At 47.6% G+C, this 20,483-nt stretch overlaps 1 protein-coding gene across 5 annotated transcripts in view; it reads left to right on the plus strand.

Annotated features, from left to right (window-relative positions):
• Positions 1-20,195, plus strand: part of LOC137570283 (low density lipoprotein receptor adapter protein 1-B-like) — a 62,568-nt gene extending 42,373 nt beyond the window's left edge. Inside the window, exons 7-10 of one of the 5 annotated variants that reach the window (XM_068278909.1) lie at positions 9,253-9,350; positions 13,008-13,063; positions 15,738-15,769; positions 19,739-20,195. In XM_068278909.1, the coding sequence (XP_068135010.1) occupies positions 9,253-9,350; positions 13,008-13,063; positions 15,738-15,769; positions 19,739-19,785 (233 nt within the window). In that variant the 3' untranslated portion in view covers positions 19,786-20,195. The remainder of the gene's footprint in view (positions 1-9,252; positions 9,351-13,007; positions 13,064-15,737; positions 15,770-19,738) is intronic. The other 4 variants (XM_068278907.1, XM_068278908.1, XM_068278910.1 and 1 more) reach the window with 4 other exon arrangements.
• Positions 20,196-20,483: the final 288 nt, after the last annotated feature.

Below are 20,483 nucleotides of genomic sequence, written 5' to 3' on the forward strand. Positions count from 1 at the left end.
GTGTATGGACATTAGGTTGGTGTAGTTAGGGGTTCTGGGACATAGATTATAGTAGAGCAGTGAAGGATTCTGGGACATACATTATAGTAGAGGAGTGAAGGATTCTGGGACATACATTATAGTAAAAGAGTGAAGAATTCTGGGACATACATTATAGTAGAGGAGTGAAGGATTCTGGGACATACATTGTAGTAGAGCAGTGAAGGATTCTGGGATTGGTTGCAGTGATGGGCTGTGTATGGACATTAGGTTGGTGTAGTTAGGGGTTCTGGGACATACATTATAGCAGAGCAGTGAAGGATTCTGGGATTGGCAGAAGTGATAGGCTGTGTATGGACATTAGGTTGGTGTAGTTAGGGGTTCTGGGACATACATTATAGCAGAGCAGTGAAGGATTCTGGGATTGGTAGCAGTGATGGGCTGTGTATGGACATTAGGTTGGTGTAGTTAGGGGTTTTGGGACATACATTATAGTAGAGCAGTGAAGGATTCTGGGATTGGTAGTAGTGATGGGCTGTGTATGGACATAAGGTTGGTGTAGTTAGGGGTTCTGGGACATACATTATAGTAGAGCAGTGAAGGATTCTGGGATTGGTAGCAGTGATGGGCTGTGTATGGACATTAGGTAGGTGTAGTTAGGGGTTCTGGGACATACATTGTAGTAGTGCAGTGAAGGATTCTGGGATTGGTAGCAGTGATGGGCTGTGCATGGACATTAGGTTGGTGTAGTTAGGGGTTCTGGGACATACATTATAGCAGAGCAGTGAAGGATTCTGGGATTGGCAGTAGTGATGGGCTGTGTATGGACATTAGGTTGGTGTAGTTAGGGGTTCTGGGACATACATTATAGCAGAGCAGTGAAGGATTCTGGGATTGGTAGCAGTGATGGGCTGTGTATGGACATTAGGTTGGTGTAGTTAGGGGTTCTGGGACATACATTATAGCAGAGCAGTGAAGGATTCTGGGATTGGCAGTAGTAATGGGCTGTGTATGGACATTAGGTTGGTGTAGTTAGGGGTTCTGGGACATACATTATAACAGAGCAGTGAAGGATTCTGGGATTGGTAGCAGTGATGGGCTGTGTATGGACATTAGGTAGGTGTAGTTAGGGGTTCTGGGACATACATTATAGCAGAGCAGTGAAGGATTCTGGGATTGGTAGCAGTGATGGGCTGTGTATGGACATTAGGTTGGTGTAGTTAGGGGTTCTGGGACATACATTGTAGTAGTGCAGTGAAGGATTCTGGGATTGGTAGCAGTGATGGGCTGTGTATGGACATTAGGTTGGTGTAGTTAGGGGTTCTGGGACATACATTGTAGTAGTGCAGTGAAGGATTCTGGGATTGGTAGCAGTGATGGGCTGTGTATGGACATTAGGTTGGTGTAGTTAGGGGTTCTGGGACATACATTGTAGTAGTGCAGTGAAGGATTCTGGGATTGGTAGCAGTGATGGGCTGTGTATGGACATTAGGTTGGTGTAGTTAGGGGTTCTGGGACATACATTGTAGTAGTGCAGTGAAGGATTCTGGGATTGGTTGCAGTGATGGGCTGTGTATGGACATTAGGTTGGTGTAGTTAGGGGTTCTGGGACATACATTATAGCAGAGCAGTGAAGGATTCTGGGATTGGCAGTAGTGATGGGCTGTGTATGGACATTAGGTTGGTGTAGTTAGGGGTTCTGGGACATACATTATAGCAGAGCAGTGAAGGATTCTGGGATTGGCAGTAGTGATGGGCTGTGTATGGACATTAGGTTGGTGTAGTTAGGGGTTCTGGGACATACATTGTAGTAGTGCAGTGAAGGATTCTGGGATTGGTTGCAGTGATGGGCTGTGTATGGACATTAGGTTGGTGTAGTTAGGGGTTCTGGGACATACATTATAGCAGAGCAGTGAAGGATTCTGGGATTGGTAGCAGTGATGGGCTGTGTATGGACATTAGGTTGGTGTAGTTAGGGGTTCTGGGACATACATTGTAGTAGTGCACTGAAGGATTCTGGGATTGGTAGCAGTGATGGGCTGTGTATGGACATTAGGTTGGTGTAGTTAGGGGTTCTGGGACATACATTATAGTAGAGCAGTGAAGGATTCTGGGATTGGTAGCAGTGATGGGCTGTGTATGGACATTAGGTTGGTGTAGTTAGGGGTTCTGGGACATACATTGTAGTAGTGCAGTGAAGGATTCTGGGATTGGTTGCAGTGATGGGCTGTGTATGGACATGAGGTTGGTGTAGTTAGGGGTTCTGGGACATACATTATAGCAGAGCAGTGAAGGATTCTGGGATTGGTAGCAGTGATGGGCTGTGTATGGACATTAGGTTGGTGTAGTTAGGGGTTCTGGGACATAGATTATAGTAGAGCAGTGAAGGATTCTGGGACATACATTATAGTAGAGGAGTGAAGGATTCTGGGACATACATTATAGTAAAAGAGTGAAGAATTCTGGGACATACATTATAGTAGAGGAGTGAAGGATTCTGGGACATACATTGTAGTAGAGCAGTGAAGGATTCTGGGATTGGTAGTAGTGATGGGCTGTGTATGGACATAAGGTTGGTGTAGTTAGGGGTTCTGGGACATACATTGTAGTAGTGCAGTGAAGGATTCTGGGATTGGTAGCAGTGATGGGCTGTGCATGGACATTAGGTTGGTGTAGTTAGGGGTTCTGGGACATACATTATAGCAGAGCAGTGAAGGATTCTGGGATTGGTAGTAGTGATGGGCTGTGTATGGACATTAGGTTGGTGTAGTTAGGGGTTCTGGGACATACATTGTAGTAGTGCAGTGAAGGATTCTGGGATTGGCAGCAGTGATGGGCTGTGTATGGACATTAGGTTGGTGTAGTTAGGGGTTCTGGGACATACATTATAGCAGAGCAGTGAAGGATTCTGGGATTGGCAGTAGTGATGGGCTGTGTATGGACATTAGGTTGGTGTAGTTAGGGGTTCTGGGACATACATTGTAGTAGTGCAGTGAAGGATTCTGGGATTGGTAGCAGTGATGGGCTGTGTATGGACATTAGGTAGGTGTAGTTAGGGGTTCTGGGACATACATTGTAGTAGTGCAGTGAAGGATTCTGGGATTGGTAGCAGTGATGGGCTGTGTATGGACATTAGGTAGGTGTAGTTAGGGGTTCTGGGACATACATTGTAGTAGTGCAGTGAAGGATTCTGGGATTGGTAGCAGTGATGGGCTGTGCATGGACATTAGGTTGGTGTAGTTAGGGGTTCTGGGACATACATTATAGCAGAGCAGTGAAGGATTCTGGGATTGGCAGTAGTGATGGGCTGTGTATGGACATTAGGTTGGTGTAGTTAGGGGTTCTGGGACATACATTATAACAGAGCAGTGAAGGATTCTGGGATTGGCAGTAGTGACAGGCTGTGTATAGACATTAGGTTGGTGTAGTTAGGGGTTCTGGGACATACATTATAACAGAGCAGTGAAGGATTCTGGGATTGGTTGCAGTGATGGGCTGTGTATGGACATTAGGTTGGTGTAGTTAGGGGTTCTGGGACATACATTGTAGTAGTGTAGTGAAGGATTCTGGGATCGGCAGTAGTGATGGGCTGTGTATAGACATTAGGTTGGTGTAGTTAGGGGTTCTGGGACATACATTATAGTTGTGCAGTGAAGGATTCTGGGATCGGCAGTAGTGATGGGCTGTGTATAGACATTAGGTTGGTGTAGTTAGGGGTTCTGGGACATACATTGTAGTAGTGTAGTGAAGGATTCTGGGATCGGCAGTAGTGATGGGCTGTGTATAGACATTAGGTTGGTGTAGTTAGGGGTTCTGGGACATACATTATAGTAGTGCAGTGAAGGATTCTGGGATTGGTAGTAGTGATGGGCTGTGTATGGACATTAGGTTGGTGTAGTTAGGGGTTCTGGGACATACATTGTAGTAGTGTAGCGAAGGATTCTGGGATTGGTAGCAGTGATGGGCCGTGTATGGACATTAGGTTGGTGTAGTTAGGGGTTCTGGGACATACATTATAACAGAGCAGTGAAGGATTCTGGGATTGGCAGCAGTGATGGGCTGTGTATGGACATTAGGTTGGTGTAGTTAGGGGTTCTGGGACGTACATTGTAGTAGTACAGTGAAGGATTCTGGGATTGGTAGCAGTGATGGGCTGTGTATGGACATTAGGTTGGTGTAGTTAGGGGTTCTGGGACATACATTGTAGTAGTGCAGTGAAGGATTCTGGGATCGGTAGTAGTGATGGGCTGTGTATGGACATTAGGTTGGTGTAGTTAGGGGTTCTGGGACATACATTATAGTAGTGCAGTGAAGGATTCTGGGATTGGTAGCAGTGATGGGCTGTGTATGGACATTAGGTTGGTGTAGTTAGGGGTTCTGGGACATACATTGTAGTAGTGCAGTGAAGGATTCTGGGATTGGTAGTAGTGATGGGCTGTGTATGGACATGAGGTTGGTGTAGTTAGGGGTTCTGGGACATACATTATAGCAGAGCAGTGAAGGATTCTGGGATTGGTAGCAGTGATGGGCTGTGTATGGACATTAGGTAGGTGTAGTTAGGGGTTCTGGGACATACATTGTAGTAGTGCAGCGAAGGATTCTGGGATTGGTAGCAGTGATGGGCTGTGTATGGACATTAGGTTGGTGTAGTTAGGGGTTCTGGGACATACATTATAGCAGAGCAGTGAAGGATTCTGGGATTGGTAGTAGTGATGGGCTGTGTATGGACATAAGGTTGGTGTAGTTAGGGGTTCTGGGACATACATTGTAGTAGTGCAGTGAAGGATTCTGGGATTGGTAGCAGTGATGGGCTGTGTATGGACATTAGGTTGGTGTAGTTAGGGGTTCTGGGACATACATTGTAGTAGTGCAGTGAAGGATTCTGGGATTGGTAGCAGTGATGGGCTGTGTATGGACATTAGGTTGGTGTAGTTAGGGGTTCTGGGACATACATTATAGCAGAGCAGTGAAGGATTCTGGGATTGGTAGCAGTGATGGGCTGTGTATGGACATTAGGTTGGTGTAGTTAGGGGTTCTGGGACATACATTGTAGTAGTGCAGTGAAGGATTCTGGGATTGGTAGCAGTGATGGGCTGTGTATGGACATTAGGTTGGTGTAGTTAGGGGTTCTGGGACATACATTGTAGTAGTGCAGTGAAGGATTCTGGGATTGGTAGCAGTGATGGGCTGTGTATGGACATTAGGTTGGTGTAGTTAGGGGTTCTGGGACATACATTGTAGTAGTGCAGTGAAGGATTCTGGGATTGGTTGCAGTGATGGGCTGTGTATGGACATTAGGTTGGTGTAGTTAGGGGTTCTGGGACATACATTATAGCAGAGCAGTGAAGGATTCTGGGATTGGCAGTAGTGATGGGCTGTGTATGGACATTAGGTTGGTGTAGTTAGGGGTTCTGGGACATACATTATAGCAGAGCAGTGAAGGATTCTGGGATTGGCAGTAGTGATGGGCTGTGTATGGACATTAGGTTGGTGTAGTTAGGGGTTCTGGGACATACATTGTAGTAGTGCAGTGAAGGATTCTGGGATTGGTTGCAGTGATGGGCTGTGTATGGACATTAGGTTGGTGTAGTTAGGGGTTCTGGGACATACATTATAGCAGAGCAGTGAAGGATTCTGGGATTGGTAGCAGTGATGGGCTGTGTATGGACATTAGGTTGGTGTAGTTAGGGGTTCTGGGACATACATTGTAGTAGTGCACTGAAGGATTCTGGGATTGGTAGCAGTGATGGGCTGTGTATGGACATTAGGTTGGTGTAGTTAGGGGTTCTGGGACATACATTGTAGTAGTGCAGTGAAGGATTCTGGGATTGGTTGCAGTGATGGGCTGTGTATGGACATGAGGTTGGTGTAGTTAGGGGTTCTGGGACATACATTATAGCAGAGCAGTGAAGGATTCTGGGATTGGTAGCAGTGATGGGCTGTGTATGGACATTAGGTTGGTGTAGTTAGGGGTTCTGGGACATAGATTATAGTAGAGCAGTGAAGGATTCTGGGACATACATTATAGTAGAGGAGTGAAGGATTCTGGGACATACATTATAGTAAAAGAGTGAAGAATTCTGGGACATACATTATAGTAGAGGAGTGAAGGATTCTGGGACATACATTGTAGTAGAGCAGTGAAGGATTCTGGGATTGGTAGTAGTGATGGGCTGTGTATGGACATAAGGTTGGTGTAGTTAGGGGTTCTGGGACATACATTGTAGTAGTGCAGTGAAGGATTCTGGGATTGGTAGCAGTGATGGGCTGTGCATGGACATTAGGTTGGTGTAGTTAGGGGTTCTGGGACATACATTATAGCAGAGCAGTGAAGGATTCTGGGATTGGCAGTAGTGATGGGCTGTGTATGGACATTAGGTTGGTGTAGTTAGGGGTTCTGGGACATACATTGTAGTAGTGCAGTGAAGGATTCTGGGATTGGTAGCAGTGATGGGCTGTGTATGGACATTAGGTAGGTGTAGTTAGGGGTTCTGGGACATACATTGTAGTAGTGCAGTGAAGGATTCTGGGATTGGTAGCAGTGATGGGCTGTGTATGGACATTAGGTAGGTGTAGTTAGGGGTTCTGGGACATACATTGTAGTAGTGCAGTGAAGGATTCTGGGATTGGTAGCAGTGATGGGCTGTGCATGGACATTAGGTTGGTGTAGTTAGGGGTTCTGGGACATACATTATAGCAGAGCAGTGAAGGATTCTGGGATTGGCAGTAGTGATGGGCTGTGTATGGACATTAGGTTGGTGTAGTTAGGGGTTCTGGGACATACATTATAACAGAGCAGTGAAGGATTCTGGGATTGGCAGTAGTGACAGGCTGTGTATAGACATTAGGTTGGTGTAGTTAGGGGTTCTGGGACATACATTATAACAGAGCAGTGAAGGATTCTGGGATTGGTAGCAGTGATGGGCTGTGTATGGACATTAGGTAGGTGTAGTTAGGGGTTCTGGGACATACATTGTAGTAGTGCAGTGAAGGATTCTGGGATTGGCAGTAGTGACAGGCTGTGTATAGACATTAGGTTGGTGTAGTTAGGGGTTCTGGGACATACATTATAGCAGAGCAGTGAAGGATTCTGGGATTGGTAGCAGTGACAGGCTGTGTATAGACATTAGGTTGGTGTAGTTAGGGGTTCTGGGACATACATTATAACAGAGCAGTGAAGGATTCTGGGATTGGTAGCAGTGATGGGCTGTGTATGGACATTAGGTAGGTGTAGTTAGGGGTTCTGGGACATACATTGTAGTAGTGCAGTGAAGGATTCTGGGATTGGTTGCAGTGATGGGCTGTGTATGGACATTAGGTTGGTGTAGTTAGGGGTTCTGGGACATACATTGTAGTAGTGTAGTGAAGGATTCTGGGATCGGCAGTAGTGATGGGCTGTGTATAGACATTAGGTTGGTGTAGTTAGGGGTTCTGGGACATACATTATAGTAGTGCAGTGAAGGATTCTGGGATCGGCAGTAGTGATGGGCTGTGTATAGACATTAGGTTGGTGTAGTTAGGGGTTTTGGGACATACATTGTAGTAGTGTAGTGAAGGATTCTGGGATCGGCAGTAGTGATGGGCTGTGTATAGACATTAGGTTGGTGTAGTTAGGGGTTCTGGGACATACATTATAGTAGTGCAGTGAAGGATTCTGGGATTGGTAGTAGTGATGGGCTGTGTATGGACATTAGGTTGGTGTAGTTAGGGGTTCTGGGACATACATTGTAGTAGTGTAGCGAAGGATTCTGGGATTGGTAGCAGTGATGGGCCGTGTATGGACATTAGGTTGGTGTAGTTAGGGGTTCTGGGACATACATTATAGTAGAGCAGTGAAGGATTCTGGGATTGGTAGTAGTGATGGGCTGTGTATGGACATTAGGTTGGTGTAGTTAGGGGTTCTGGGACATACATTGTAGTAGTGTAGCGAAGGATTCTGGGATTGGTAGCAGTGATGGGCCGTGTATGGACATTAGGTTGGTGTAGTTAGGGGTTCTGGGACATACATTATAACAGAGCAGTGAAGGATTCTGGGATTGGCAGCAGTGATGGGCTGTGTATGGACATTAGGTTGGTGTAGTTAGGGGTTCTGGGACGTACATTGTAGTAGTGCAGTGAAGGATTCTGGGATTGGTAGCAGTGATGGGCTGTGTATGGACATTAGGTTGGTGTAGTTAGGGGTTCTGGGACATACATTGTAGTAGTGCAGTGAAGGATTCTGGGATCTGTAGTAGTGATGGGCTGTGTATGGACATTAGGTTGGTGTAGTTAGGGGTTCTGGGACATACATTATAGTAGTGCAGTGAAGGATTCTGGGATTGGTAGCAGTGATGGGCTGTGTATGGACATTAGGTTGGTGTAGTTAGGGGTTCTGGGACATACATTGTAGTAGTGCAGTGAAGGATTCTGGGATTGGTAGTAGTGATGGGCTGTGTATGGACATGAGGTTGGTGTAGTTAGGGGTTCTGGGACATACATTATAGCAGAGCAGTGAAGGATTCTGGGATTGGTAGCAGTGATGGGCTGTGTATGGACATTAGGTAGGTGTAGTTAGGGGTTCTGGGACATACATTGTAGTAGTGCAGCGAAGGATTCTGGGATTGGTAGCAGTGATGGGCCGTGTATGGACATTAGGTTGGTGTAGTTAGGGGTTCTGGGACATACATTATAGCAGAGCAGTGAAGGATTCTGGGATTGGTAGTAGTGATGGGCTGTGTATGGACATTAGGTTGGTGTAGTTAGGGGTTCTGGGACATACATTATAGTAGAGCAGTGAAGGATTCTGGGATTGGTAGCAGTGATGGGCTGTGTATGGACATTAGGTTGGTGTAGTTAGGGGTTCTGGGACATACATTATAGTAGAGCAGTGAAGGATTCTGGGATTGGTAGCAGTGATAGGCTGTGTATGGACATTAGGTTGGTGTAGTTAGGGATTCTGGGACATACATTGTAGTAGTGCAGTGAAGGATTCTGGGATTGGTAGCAGTGATGGGCTGTGTATGGACATTAGGTTGGTGTAGTTAGGGGTTCTGGCTGCTCCTCCATATGTGCTCCGAGTATCTGACATCCAGCGATTGGGTTTCAGGCAGGACAGTTCAGAACTTGATTAGCTGAGGTTTATTGACCTGTATGTGATCGGGACTGAGGGGATGGGGGTACAGGGCAGCTACATGCTGAGTAGTGTGATGTGGTCCTCAGGCCTATTTATTGATGGACAGTCCTTGTATTAGCCGCTGCCTCCTGTGTCATAATGCTGTAAATGTCACGTTACAGATCCCTGTCCTGAGGTCACTGCCACACACTCCTCATACAGCGTTACTGGTGAGCGAACAGCCTGCACAGAGCTTCCTCCCCTGACGTTACACTGCCGGGTAAGTCCTGTTATACTAGAAGTGGAAGTTGTGTGTCTACTCCTCACAGGAGGGGCTGAGTGGGTGGAGCTTAGGATAAGGCTCCTCCCCCGAGGTTACACTGCCGTGTAAGTCCTGTTATACTAGAAGTGCAAGTTGTGTGACTACTTCTCACAGGAGGGGCTGATTGGAGGGAGCTTGGAATAATGCATCCTCCTCTGAGGTTACACTGCCACAGCTGAAGGTCATCTGAGTACAGAGACTGACTGTCCTCCAAGAATCAGATCCCGGCCACAGCTGAAGGCCATCTGAGTACAGACAGAGACAGACTGTCCTCCAATGATCAGATCCCGGCCACAGCTAAAGGCCATCTGAGTACAGAGACAGACTGTCCTCCAAGAATCAGACCCCGACCACAGGTGAAGGTCAGATGAGTACAGAGACAGACTGTCCTCCAATGATCAGATCCCGGCCACAGCTGAAGGTCATCTAAGTACAGAGACAGATTGTCTGTACTCAGATGACCTTCAGCTGTGGCTGGGATCTGATTCTTGGAGGACAATCTGTCTCTGTCTGTACTCAGATGGCCATCAGCTGTGGCCGGGATCTGATCATTGGAGGACAGTCTGTCTCTGTCTGTACTCAGATGACCTTCAGCTGTGGCTGGAATCTGATTCTTGGAGGACCGTCTGTCTCTATTTGTACTTAGATGGCCTTCAGCTGTGGCTGGAATCTGCTTCTTGGAGGACAATCTGTCTCTGTCTGTACTCAGATGACCTTCAGCTGTGGCTGGGATCTGATTCTTGGAGGACAGAGACAGATTGTCCTCCAAGAAGCAGATTCCAGCCACAGCTGAAGGCCATCTAAGTACAAATAGAGACAGACGGTCCTCCAAGAATCAGATTCCAGCCACAGCTGAAGGCCATCTAAGTACAGACAGAGACAGACTGTCCTCCAATGATCAGATCCCGGCCACAGCTGAAGGTCATCTAAGTACAGAGACAGATTGTCCTCCAAGAATCGGATCCCAGCCACAGCTGAAGGTCATCTGAGTACAGACAGAGACAGATTGTCCTCCAAGAAGCAGATTCCAGCCACAGCTGAAGGCCATCTAAGTACAAATAGAGACAGACGGTCCTCCAAGAATCAGATTCCAGCCACAGCTGAAGGTCATCTGAGTACAGACAGAGACAGACTGTCCTCCAATGATCAGATCCCGGCCACAGCTGAAGGCCATCTGAGTACAGACAGAGACAGACTGTCCTCCAAGAATCAGATCCCAGCCACAGCTGAAGGTCATCTAAGTACAGAGACTGACTGTCCTCCAATAATCAGATCCCGGCCACAGCTGAAGGTCATCGGAGTACAGACAGAGACAGACTGTCCTCCAAGAATCAGATCCCGGCCACAGCTGAAGGTCATCTGAGTACAGATAGAGACAGACTGTCCTCCAAGAATCAGATCCCAGCCACAGCTGAAGGTCATCTGCGTGCAGACAGAGACAGACTGTCCTCCAAGAATCAGATCCCAGCCACAGCTGAAGGTCATCTGCGTGCAGACAGAGACAGACTGTCCTCCAAGAATCAGATCCCAGCCACAGCTGAAGGTCATCTAAGTACAGACAGAGACAGACTGTCCTCCCAGAATCAGATTCCAGTCACAGCTGAAGGTCATCGGAGTACAGAGACAGACGGTCCTCCAAGAATCAGATCCCAGCCACAGCTGAAGGCCATCTGAGTACAGATAGAGACAGACGGTCCTCCAAGAATCAGATCCCAGCCACAGCTGAAGGCCATCTAAGTACAGACAGAGACAGACTGTCCTCCAAGAATCAGATCCCAGTCACAGCTGAAGGTCATCGGAGTACAGACAGAGACAGACTGTCCTCCAAGAATTCGATCCTGGACACAGCTGAAGGCCATCTAAGTACAGATAGAGACAGACCGTCCTCCAAGAATCAGATTCCAGCCACAGCTGAAGGCCATCTGAGTACAGAGACAGACTGTCCTCCAATAATCAGATCCCAGCCACAGCTGAAGGCCATCTGAATACAGACAGAGACAGATTGTCCTCCAAGAATCAGATCCCGGCCACAGCTGAAGCCCATCTGAGTACAGACAGAGACAGACTGTCCTCCAATAATCAGATCCCAGCCACAGCTGAAGGCCATCTAAGTACAGACAGAGACAGACTGTCCTCCAAGAATTCGATCCTGGACACAGCTGAAGGCCATCTGACAGAGACTGACTGTCCTCCAATAATCAGATTCCAGCCACAGCTGAAGATCATCGGAGTACAGACAGAGACTGACTGTCCTCCAATAATCAGATCCCAGCCACAGCTGAAGGTCATTGGAGTACAGACAGAGACAGACTGTCCTCCAATAATCAGATCCCAGCCACAGCTGAAGGTCATCGGAGTACAGACAGAGACAGACGGTCCTCCAAGAATCAGATCCCGGCCACAGCTGAAGGTCATCGGAGTACAGACAGAGACAGACTGTCCTCCAATGATCAGATCCCGGCCACAGCTGAAGGTCATCTGAGTACAGACAGAGACAGATTGTCCTCCAAGAATCAGATCCCGGCCACAGCTGAAGGTCATCGGAGTACAGACAGAGACAGATTGTCCTCCAAGAATCAGATCCCGGCCACAGCTGAAGGCCATCTGAGTACAGACGGAGACAGACTGTCCTCCAATAATCAGATCCCAGCCACAGCTGAAGGCCATCTAAGTACAGACAGAGACAGAGTGTCCTCCAAGAATTCGATCCTGGACACAGCTGAAGGCCATCTGACAGAGACTGACTGTCCTCCAATAATCAGATTCCAGCCACAGCTGAAGGCCATCTGAGTACAGACAGAGACAGACTGTCCTCCAATAATCAGATCCCAGCCACAGCTGAAGGCCATCTAAGTACAGACAGAGACAGACTGTCCTCCAAGAATTCGATCCTGGACACAGCTGAAGGCCATCTGACAGAGACTGACTGTCCTCCAATAATCAGATTCCAGCCACAGCTGAAGACCATCTGAATACAGACAGAGACAGACTGTCCTCCAATAATCAGATCCCAGCCACAGCTGAAGGCCATCTGAGTACAGTCAGAGACGAACTGTCCTCCAATAATCAGATCCCGGCCACAGCTGAAGGTCATCTAAATACAGATAGAGACAGACGGTCCTCCAAGAATCAGATCCCGGCCACAGCTGAAAGTCATCTGAGTACAGAGACAGACAGATTGTCCTCCAAGAATCAGATCCCGGCCACAGCTGAAGGTCATCGGAGTACAGACAGAGACAGACTGTCCTCCAAGAATCAGATCCCGGCCACAAGTGAAGGTCAGATGAGTACAGACAGAGACAGACTGTCCTCCAATGATCAGATCCCGGCCACAAGTGAAGGTCAGATGAGTATAGACAGCCTGCAGTTTACGGCAGCCAACAGCTCTCTCCGATCAGATTCGATCAGAGAGAGATATGTCTATTGGTCAATTGGCAACCAAAATCGCAAAATGTATGGCCACCCTAATTTTTTTGTTGTTGGTAGGCTTCTGTTGAATGACCTATGAATTCACTGTGGGGTTAGGATGGTTGGGTTGTGTGATCTTCTTGTACATGTGGATGAGGCTGGTGGTGGTCTATGTTCTTCTGATGGTTGTTGTGTCCTGTGTGGCAGCAGGAAGAGGAGGAGGAAGATGAAGAATACGATGAGCTGGACGAGGCCTTCACAAGGTTGGTGACATTTTCTTTCTTTGACGACCTTCATGATCATCTATCTTTGCCAGCCGAATGGCGTTGTGTGATGTGTCATGGGAGGGGCGGGCATCGCTCTCTTCCTGGTATTGCGTCCATCTTCAGTGTAGCGTGTACACAGTCAGGAAAGTACCTTCCCTTTTACCTCTGAGGTTTATCAACACATAATGAGAAATATTCTGTTTCTTTTGCAGGTTCTAAAATGATCTAACCTCATGTGTTAAAGATACAGAATGTTTCCCACTGTTCCATTATTCATTCCACAATTATGAAGCCTGAATAAAGAAAGCATGGTGTTGATTTGTGAAACAGTGGTGATATTACCGTGATGGAAATATTACCGTTAGTCACTAGACTTGAAGAAGTGGCTTTAACTGGATGGTGCTGATCCTTATTTGAAGAGATTCAATGCAATTCCCCTTAAACTCCGAGGGACGGATCCTGCACACCAGTATACTCCTTTGGTGGCTAACCTTAAGCTATAAATATGAGGGGAGTACACAGTGACTATCGCCCACAGGGATCGGAACTTGGACCTTGGGTTCTTTGCAGACACATAGCTAGCATGCTGGGTAGCAACTCGTTCTGTTGCCACGTAGATGAGGGACAACGCGTGGTGCATGACAGAGCGAGAAGGGTGAGGAGCAGAACAGTGGCCTTGGCTTATGTTTGGCCTAGACCAGGCATGGGCAAACCTGGCCCTCCAGCTGTTAAGGAACTACAAATCCCACAATGCATTTGCCTTTATCAGTCATGATTGTGGCTGTCAGACTCCTGCAATGCATTGTGGGACGTGTAGTTCCTCAACAGCTGGAGGGCCAAGTTTGCCCATGCCTGGCCTAGATGATTGGGCACTCCTGATTTCTAGGCAAAGCATCATAGGGGATTGGGGTTGCCATACATACATTAGGTTTGCGGCTGTGACCCAACTAATGTGAAAAAGACTCCAGTAGATAGATACGTTCATTGTCAACTCAATGACTGTAAGGTGTCCAAGGCCTACTGCTGCAAAAGATGCCCAAATCACGATTCTATGAGGATTGTGTGTTGATTTGCTGTGTTTGGATTTCAGCAGATATAACACCATTTATTATGACCAAACATCTCCACTTTGGTGCCGTTTTTACACAGGACATTGTTCCAGAAGCCTCGTGGCTCAGGTAAAGCTTGGCAAGCATAAGCCATGCTGCCAGGTTCTTTTCCTGGGAGAGGTTGGCATCGCTCTTCTTGGCAATATTTCCAAGAAAGAAAGCAAGGTGTGTTCAGTATTTACTGTCTGGAACACTAATATTTAACATGCTAACCTCCCGGGTTTTCTGCAGTTTCTTTGAGCATTGCATGGTCTGACCTTGGGGTGAATATGTTGGGACCTCCATTACTGGGAAGATTAGCAATTGTATTAAATGATTTCCACTTTCTTAACGTAAAGAGTTATGGTTTTCAGATTGTTTGGAAATGGCCTGATAAGCCTTCCCAGATTATAATAATAATAATCTGAACATTTGTATAGCGCTTTTCTCCTGTCGGACTCAAAGCGCTGAAGAGCTGCAGCCACTAAGGGCGTGCTCAAGAGGCCACCCTGCAGTGTTAGGGAGTCTTGCCTTGAACTCCTTACTGAATAGGTACTTGACCTAGCCAGGATTCAAACCCTGGTCTCCCATGTCAATGGCAGAGCCCTTAACCAGTACACTATCCAGCCACCACTTGCAGATTGCAGAGCAGCGACAATTGGTTCTCTAATGATATCCATACACTGGCAGATGGCCAGCATTTCAGGTAGATCTTTCCATCTGGAACGATCAATGGTTTTGATTGAAATCCTGATCGGACAGCCATGTTGCAGCATCGATCTCTAGTAGATTCAATCATAATGATCGAATTTGCCAGGAAAATCGACAAGTGTATGGGCATCTTACCATTATTCTTGAGGTCTTCCCTCCTTGGCATTGTGTTAACACACCTGAATGCTCCAGACCAGCAATCTGACAACACTTCTGCCATTATAGAGGTGGCAACACTTGCTGATGAGTGTATTTGATTTTCAGCAGCATCTGGCTGCCTCTTACCCTCGTAGCTCCTTTGGAAGTGGTGAGGGAGTACTTCGTGTTCCACACATAGCTTCGGCAATTTATGTAATAAATGCTCCTGCATGATATATCTAGTGTTGTTCATGGGAAGTTGCATTTACTTACCTGCTAAGGATCACATAGATTTTATTCGTTTCTGATGTAGAAAAAGGTTGAATTGAGAGTGTGCTTTGTACGCCCGGAGCTGCTTGCAGACATCTGTGTGTCACTTAAAGAGCAATGTCATCCAGACAGACATCTGTTTCAGGGTTAAGGTGGCCATACACTACACGATTTTACCCATCGATATACGGCAAATTAATTCACTGTGATCGAATCTGCTAAAAATCTATGCCACAAATAATGCCCAATCAATCAATTTCTGACCAAAATTGATTGATTTGGTCAATTGCGCAGGTTGGAAAATGTTTCTCGATTGGCAGTGGGTTGGGAGCACGTCGCTAGTGGCTTTTGATTTCGCGACAATTGGTGCAGGCTGTTGGCATCAGACCTCTCACCTGTCTTGTAGTTCATACTCTTATCATAATACCTCCAGTGATAACCTCACATCTTTTCTTTCCTTGAAGCTGCTTCATGGATGATAGAGATGACGGAATGGGTAACACAAACCTTCTTCTACTACTTATGTGTTCTGTGTGGTCATTATTTCCCATTCCAGGTACCAGAAATGTGGTCAAAGTGTGCGATGGTCCCATCAAGTGCCCAAAACACCAACCATAGTGTGCCATGGTCCCATCTAGTGCCAGAACACCAGCCATAGTATGCCATGGTATCATCTAGTGCCAGAACACCAGCCATAGTGTGCCATGGTCCCATCTAGTGCCAGAACACCAGCGATAGTGTGCGATGGTCCCATCTAGTGCCCAAAACACCAGCCATAGTGTGCCATGGTATCATCTAGTGCCAGAACACCAGCCATAGTGTGCCATGGTATCATCTAGTGCCAGAACACCAGCCATAGTGTGCCATGGTCCCATCTAGTGCCAGAACACCAGCCATAGTGTGCCATGGTCCCATCTAGTGCCAGAACACCAGCCATAGTGTGCCATGGTCCCATCTAGTGCCAGAACACCAGCCATAGTGTGCCATGGTCCCATCTAGTGCCCAAAACACCAGCCATAGTGTGCCCTGGTCCCATCTAGTGCCAGAACACCAGCCATAGTGTGCCATGGTCCCATCTAGTGCCAGAACACCAGCCATAGTATGCCATGGTATCATCTAGTGCCAGAACACCAGCGATAGTGTGCCCTGGTCCCATCTAGTGCCAGAACACCAGCCATAGTGTGCCATGGTCCCATCTAGTGCCAGAACACCAGCCATAGTGTGCGATGGTCCCATCTAGTGCCCAAAACACCAGCCATAGTGTGCCCTGGTCCCATCTAGTGCCAGAACACCAGCCATAGTGTGCCATGGTCCCATCTAGTGCCAGAACACCAGCCATAGTGTGCCATGGTCCCATCTAGTGCCCAAAACACCAGCCATAGTGTGCCATGCTCCCATCTAGTGCCCAAAACACCAGCCATAGTGTGCCATGCTCCCATCTAGTGCCAGAACACCAGCCATAGTGTGCCATGGTATCATCTAGTGCCAGAACACCAGCCATAGTGTGCCATGGTATCATCTAGTGCCAGAACACCAGCCATAGTGTGCCATGGTCCCATCTAGTGCCAGAACACCAGCCATAGTGTGCCATGGTCCCATCTAGTGCCAGAACACCAGCCATAGTGTGCCTTGGTCCCATCTAGTGCCCAAAACACCAGCCATAGTGTGCCCTGGTCCCATCTAGTGCCAGAACACCAGCCATAGTGTGCCATGGTCCCATCTAGTGCCCAAAACACCAGCCATAGTGTGCCCTGGTCCCATCTAGTGCCAGAACACCAGCCATAGTGTGCCATGGTCCCATCTAGTGCCAGAACACCAGCCATAGTGTGCCATGGTATCATCTAGTGCCAGAACACCAGCCATAGTGTGCCATGGTCCCATCTAGTGCCAGAACACCAGCCATAGTGTGCCATGGTCTCATCTAGTGCCCAAAACACCAGCCATAGTGTGCCCTGGTCCCATCTAGTGCCAGAACACCAGCCATAGTGTGCCATGGTCCCATCTAGTGCCAGAACACCAGCCATAGTGTGCCATGGTCCCATCTAGTGCCCAAAACACCAGCCATAGTGTGCCATGCTCCCATCTAGTGCCAGAACACCAGCCATAGTGTGCCATGGTCCCATCTAGTGCCAGAACACCAGCCATAGTGTGCCATGGTCCCATCTAGTGCCCAAAACACCAGCCATAGTGTGCCCTGGTCTCATCTAGTGCCAGAACACCAGCCATAGTGTGCCATGGTCCCATCTAGTGCCAGAACACCAGCCATAGTGTGCCATGGTCCCATCTAGTGCCCAAAACACCAGCCATAGTGTGCCCTGGTCTCATCTAGTGCCAGAACACCAGCCATAGTGTGCCATGGTCCCATCTAGTGCCCAAAACACCAGCCATAGTGTGCCCTGGTCTCATCTAGTGCCAGAACACCAGCCATAGTGTGCCATGGTCCCATCTAGTGCCAGAACACCAGCCATAGTGTGCCATGGTCCCATCTAGTGCCAGAACACCAGCCATAGTGTGCCATGGTCCCATCTAGTGCCAGAACACCAGCCATAGTGTGCCATGGTCCCATCTAGTGCCAGAACACCAGCCATAGTGTGCCATGGTCTCATCTAGTGCCCAAAACACCAGCCATAGTGTGACCTGGTCCCATCTAGTGCCAGAACACCAGCCATAGTGTGCCATGGTCCCATCTAGTGCCAGAACACCAGCCATAGTGTGCCATGGTCCCATCTAGTGCCCAAAACACCAGCCATAGTGTGCCATGCTCCCATCTAGTGCCAGAACACCAGCCATAGTGTGCCATGGTCCCATCTAGTGCCAGAACACCAGCCATAGTGTGCCATGGTCCCATCTAGTGCCCAAAACACCAGCCATAGTGTGCCCTGGTCTCATCTAGTGCCAGAACACCAGCCATAGTGTGCCATGGTCCCATCTAGTGCCAGAACACCAGCCATAGTGTGCCATGGTCCCATCTAGTGCCCAAAACACCAGCCATAGTGTGCCCTGGTCTCATCTAGTGCCAGAACACCAGCCATAGTGTGCCATGGTATCATCTAGTGCCAGAACACCAGCCATAGTGTGCCATGGTATCATCTAGTGCCAGAACACCAGCCATAGTGTGCCATGGTCCCATCTAGTGCCCAAAACACCAGCCATAGTGTGCCATGCTCCCATCTAGTGCCAGAACACCAGCCATAGTGTGCCATGGTCCCATCTAGTGCCAGAACACCAGCCATAGTGTGCCATGGTCCCATCTAGTGCCCAAAACACCAGCCATAGTGTGCCCTGGTCTCATCTAGTGCCAGAACACCAGCCATAGTGTGCCATGGTCCCATCTAGTGCCAGAACACCAGCCATAGTGTGCCATGGTCCCATCTAGTGCCCAAAACACCAGCCATAGTGTGCCCTGGTCTCATCTAGTGCCAGAACACCAGCCATAGTGTGCCATGGTATCATCTAGTGCCAGAACACCAGCCATAGTGTGCCATGGTATCATCTAGTGCCAGAACACCAGCCATAGTGTGCCATGGTCCCATCTAGTGCCCAAAACACCAGCCATAGTGTGCCCTGGTCTCATCTAGTGCCAGAACACCAGCCATAGTGTGCCATGGTCTCATCTAGTGCCAGAACACCCTTAGGCAACATTGCTGGGCTGGCTGACAACGCGTACCGTTGCTATGTAGGGGTGGTTGGAGGGCTGATGGAGTGGCACGTGCATGACGTCAGCACCCCGGGCAGATGGCTCGCGGGTTGGGGGCCATTGTACACATGCCTGGTGGGCAATATCAGATGCCTGAGCCGACTTTAGTCAAGCTTGTGAACGAGCCTTAAAGAGAACCTGTACTGAGTAAAAATATTTAAAATAAACACATGAGGTAACTTCAAATGCACATTACATAGTTACCTTGCCATCAGTTCCTCTCAGAAGCTCACCATTTTCTTCTGACAATAATCCCTCCAGTTCTGACAATATTTTGTCAGATCTGAAATATATCAGTTGCTGTCAGTAAAATATCAGTTGCTGTCAGTTATAGCTGAGAGGAAAACTGATGTACCAGGTAATGTCCATGTTTCCCTATGGCTCAAGTGGGCGATGTTACAGGTTACCTGTGTGCTGACCAGAAAGCTGTTATGGGTAATGGACATTTTCAAAATGGAGGACGGAAAATTCCCTTGATCACAGTGAACAAACAGGACATGGGACAGGAGAAAGGGATCGAGGAGTAAACTACATGGAAGGTAAGTATGACCTGTGTATGCTTATTTTGACTTTTTATTTTCAGTTCAGGTTTTCTTTAAGTGTAAGTAGCAAACAGTAATCACCTTTAGTGATGCTATGTGTGCACTATGGCCCCATCTGTTCTATGTGTCCTCTACGGGTTTCTGCTCCTCACACCTGTCTCCGTCTGTCTTTCTTCTAAACCCTTATATGTAGACTACCCTTTAAACTGTGTCTCCCCTTCTGTAGACTGGCAGGGAGCCACATCCAACAGATGGGACCCCCAGAGGCCGTGACCTGACTGCTATACACAATCTGACCAGCACTGTGACTGCTGCACTGAGCCATGAGAAGGTCCTCAGATTTGAGAAGGACTCGTACAGAAGGTCCCGCTGACGGGATGGACGAGGCAATGCTCTCTTTTCATCTTCTCACCAGATTTCCATTACAATGTGATTTATTGATGACTGTATTTATTTTGGTGTCACAATTCAGTGAACGTTATTTGTGAAGCTGACACTTCCAGCATAAACTCCACCATTAAATGTTTATCTGTCCGGATGAAACCATTACTGTATCTCATTCCCCATTACACATATCTCCCTAGCTTCTGGGGAATGTTCCATTACAGCATTCATCAGTAAATAGTCCACCAGAAAGGTCTCTGCAGCTCCATTTACCAGCATGAATGAAGATGACCCATCTCTGAGCTTCTGTGTCCAAAATTTAAGAGGAAGAAGTTCAAACTAATACTTGTGTTAAACTAACTGCTTAAAGAGACACTGAAGCGAAAAAAAAATGATGATATTATGATTTGTATGTGTACTACAGCTAAGAAATAAAACATTAAGATCAGATACATCAGTGTAATTGTTTCCAGTACAGGAAGAGTTGAGAAACTCCAGTTGTTATCTCTATGCAAACAAGCCATTAAGCTCTCCGGCTAAGTCTTAAGGGGCCCATACACTCAGCCGATTTTCTGGCCGACCGATCG

The sequence above is a fragment of the Hyperolius riggenbachi genome, chromosome 4, assembly GCF_040937935.1.
Source record: "Hyperolius riggenbachi isolate aHypRig1 chromosome 4, aHypRig1.pri, whole genome shotgun sequence".
Classification (NCBI taxonomy): Eukaryota; Metazoa; Chordata; class Amphibia; order Anura; family Hyperoliidae; genus Hyperolius; species Hyperolius riggenbachi.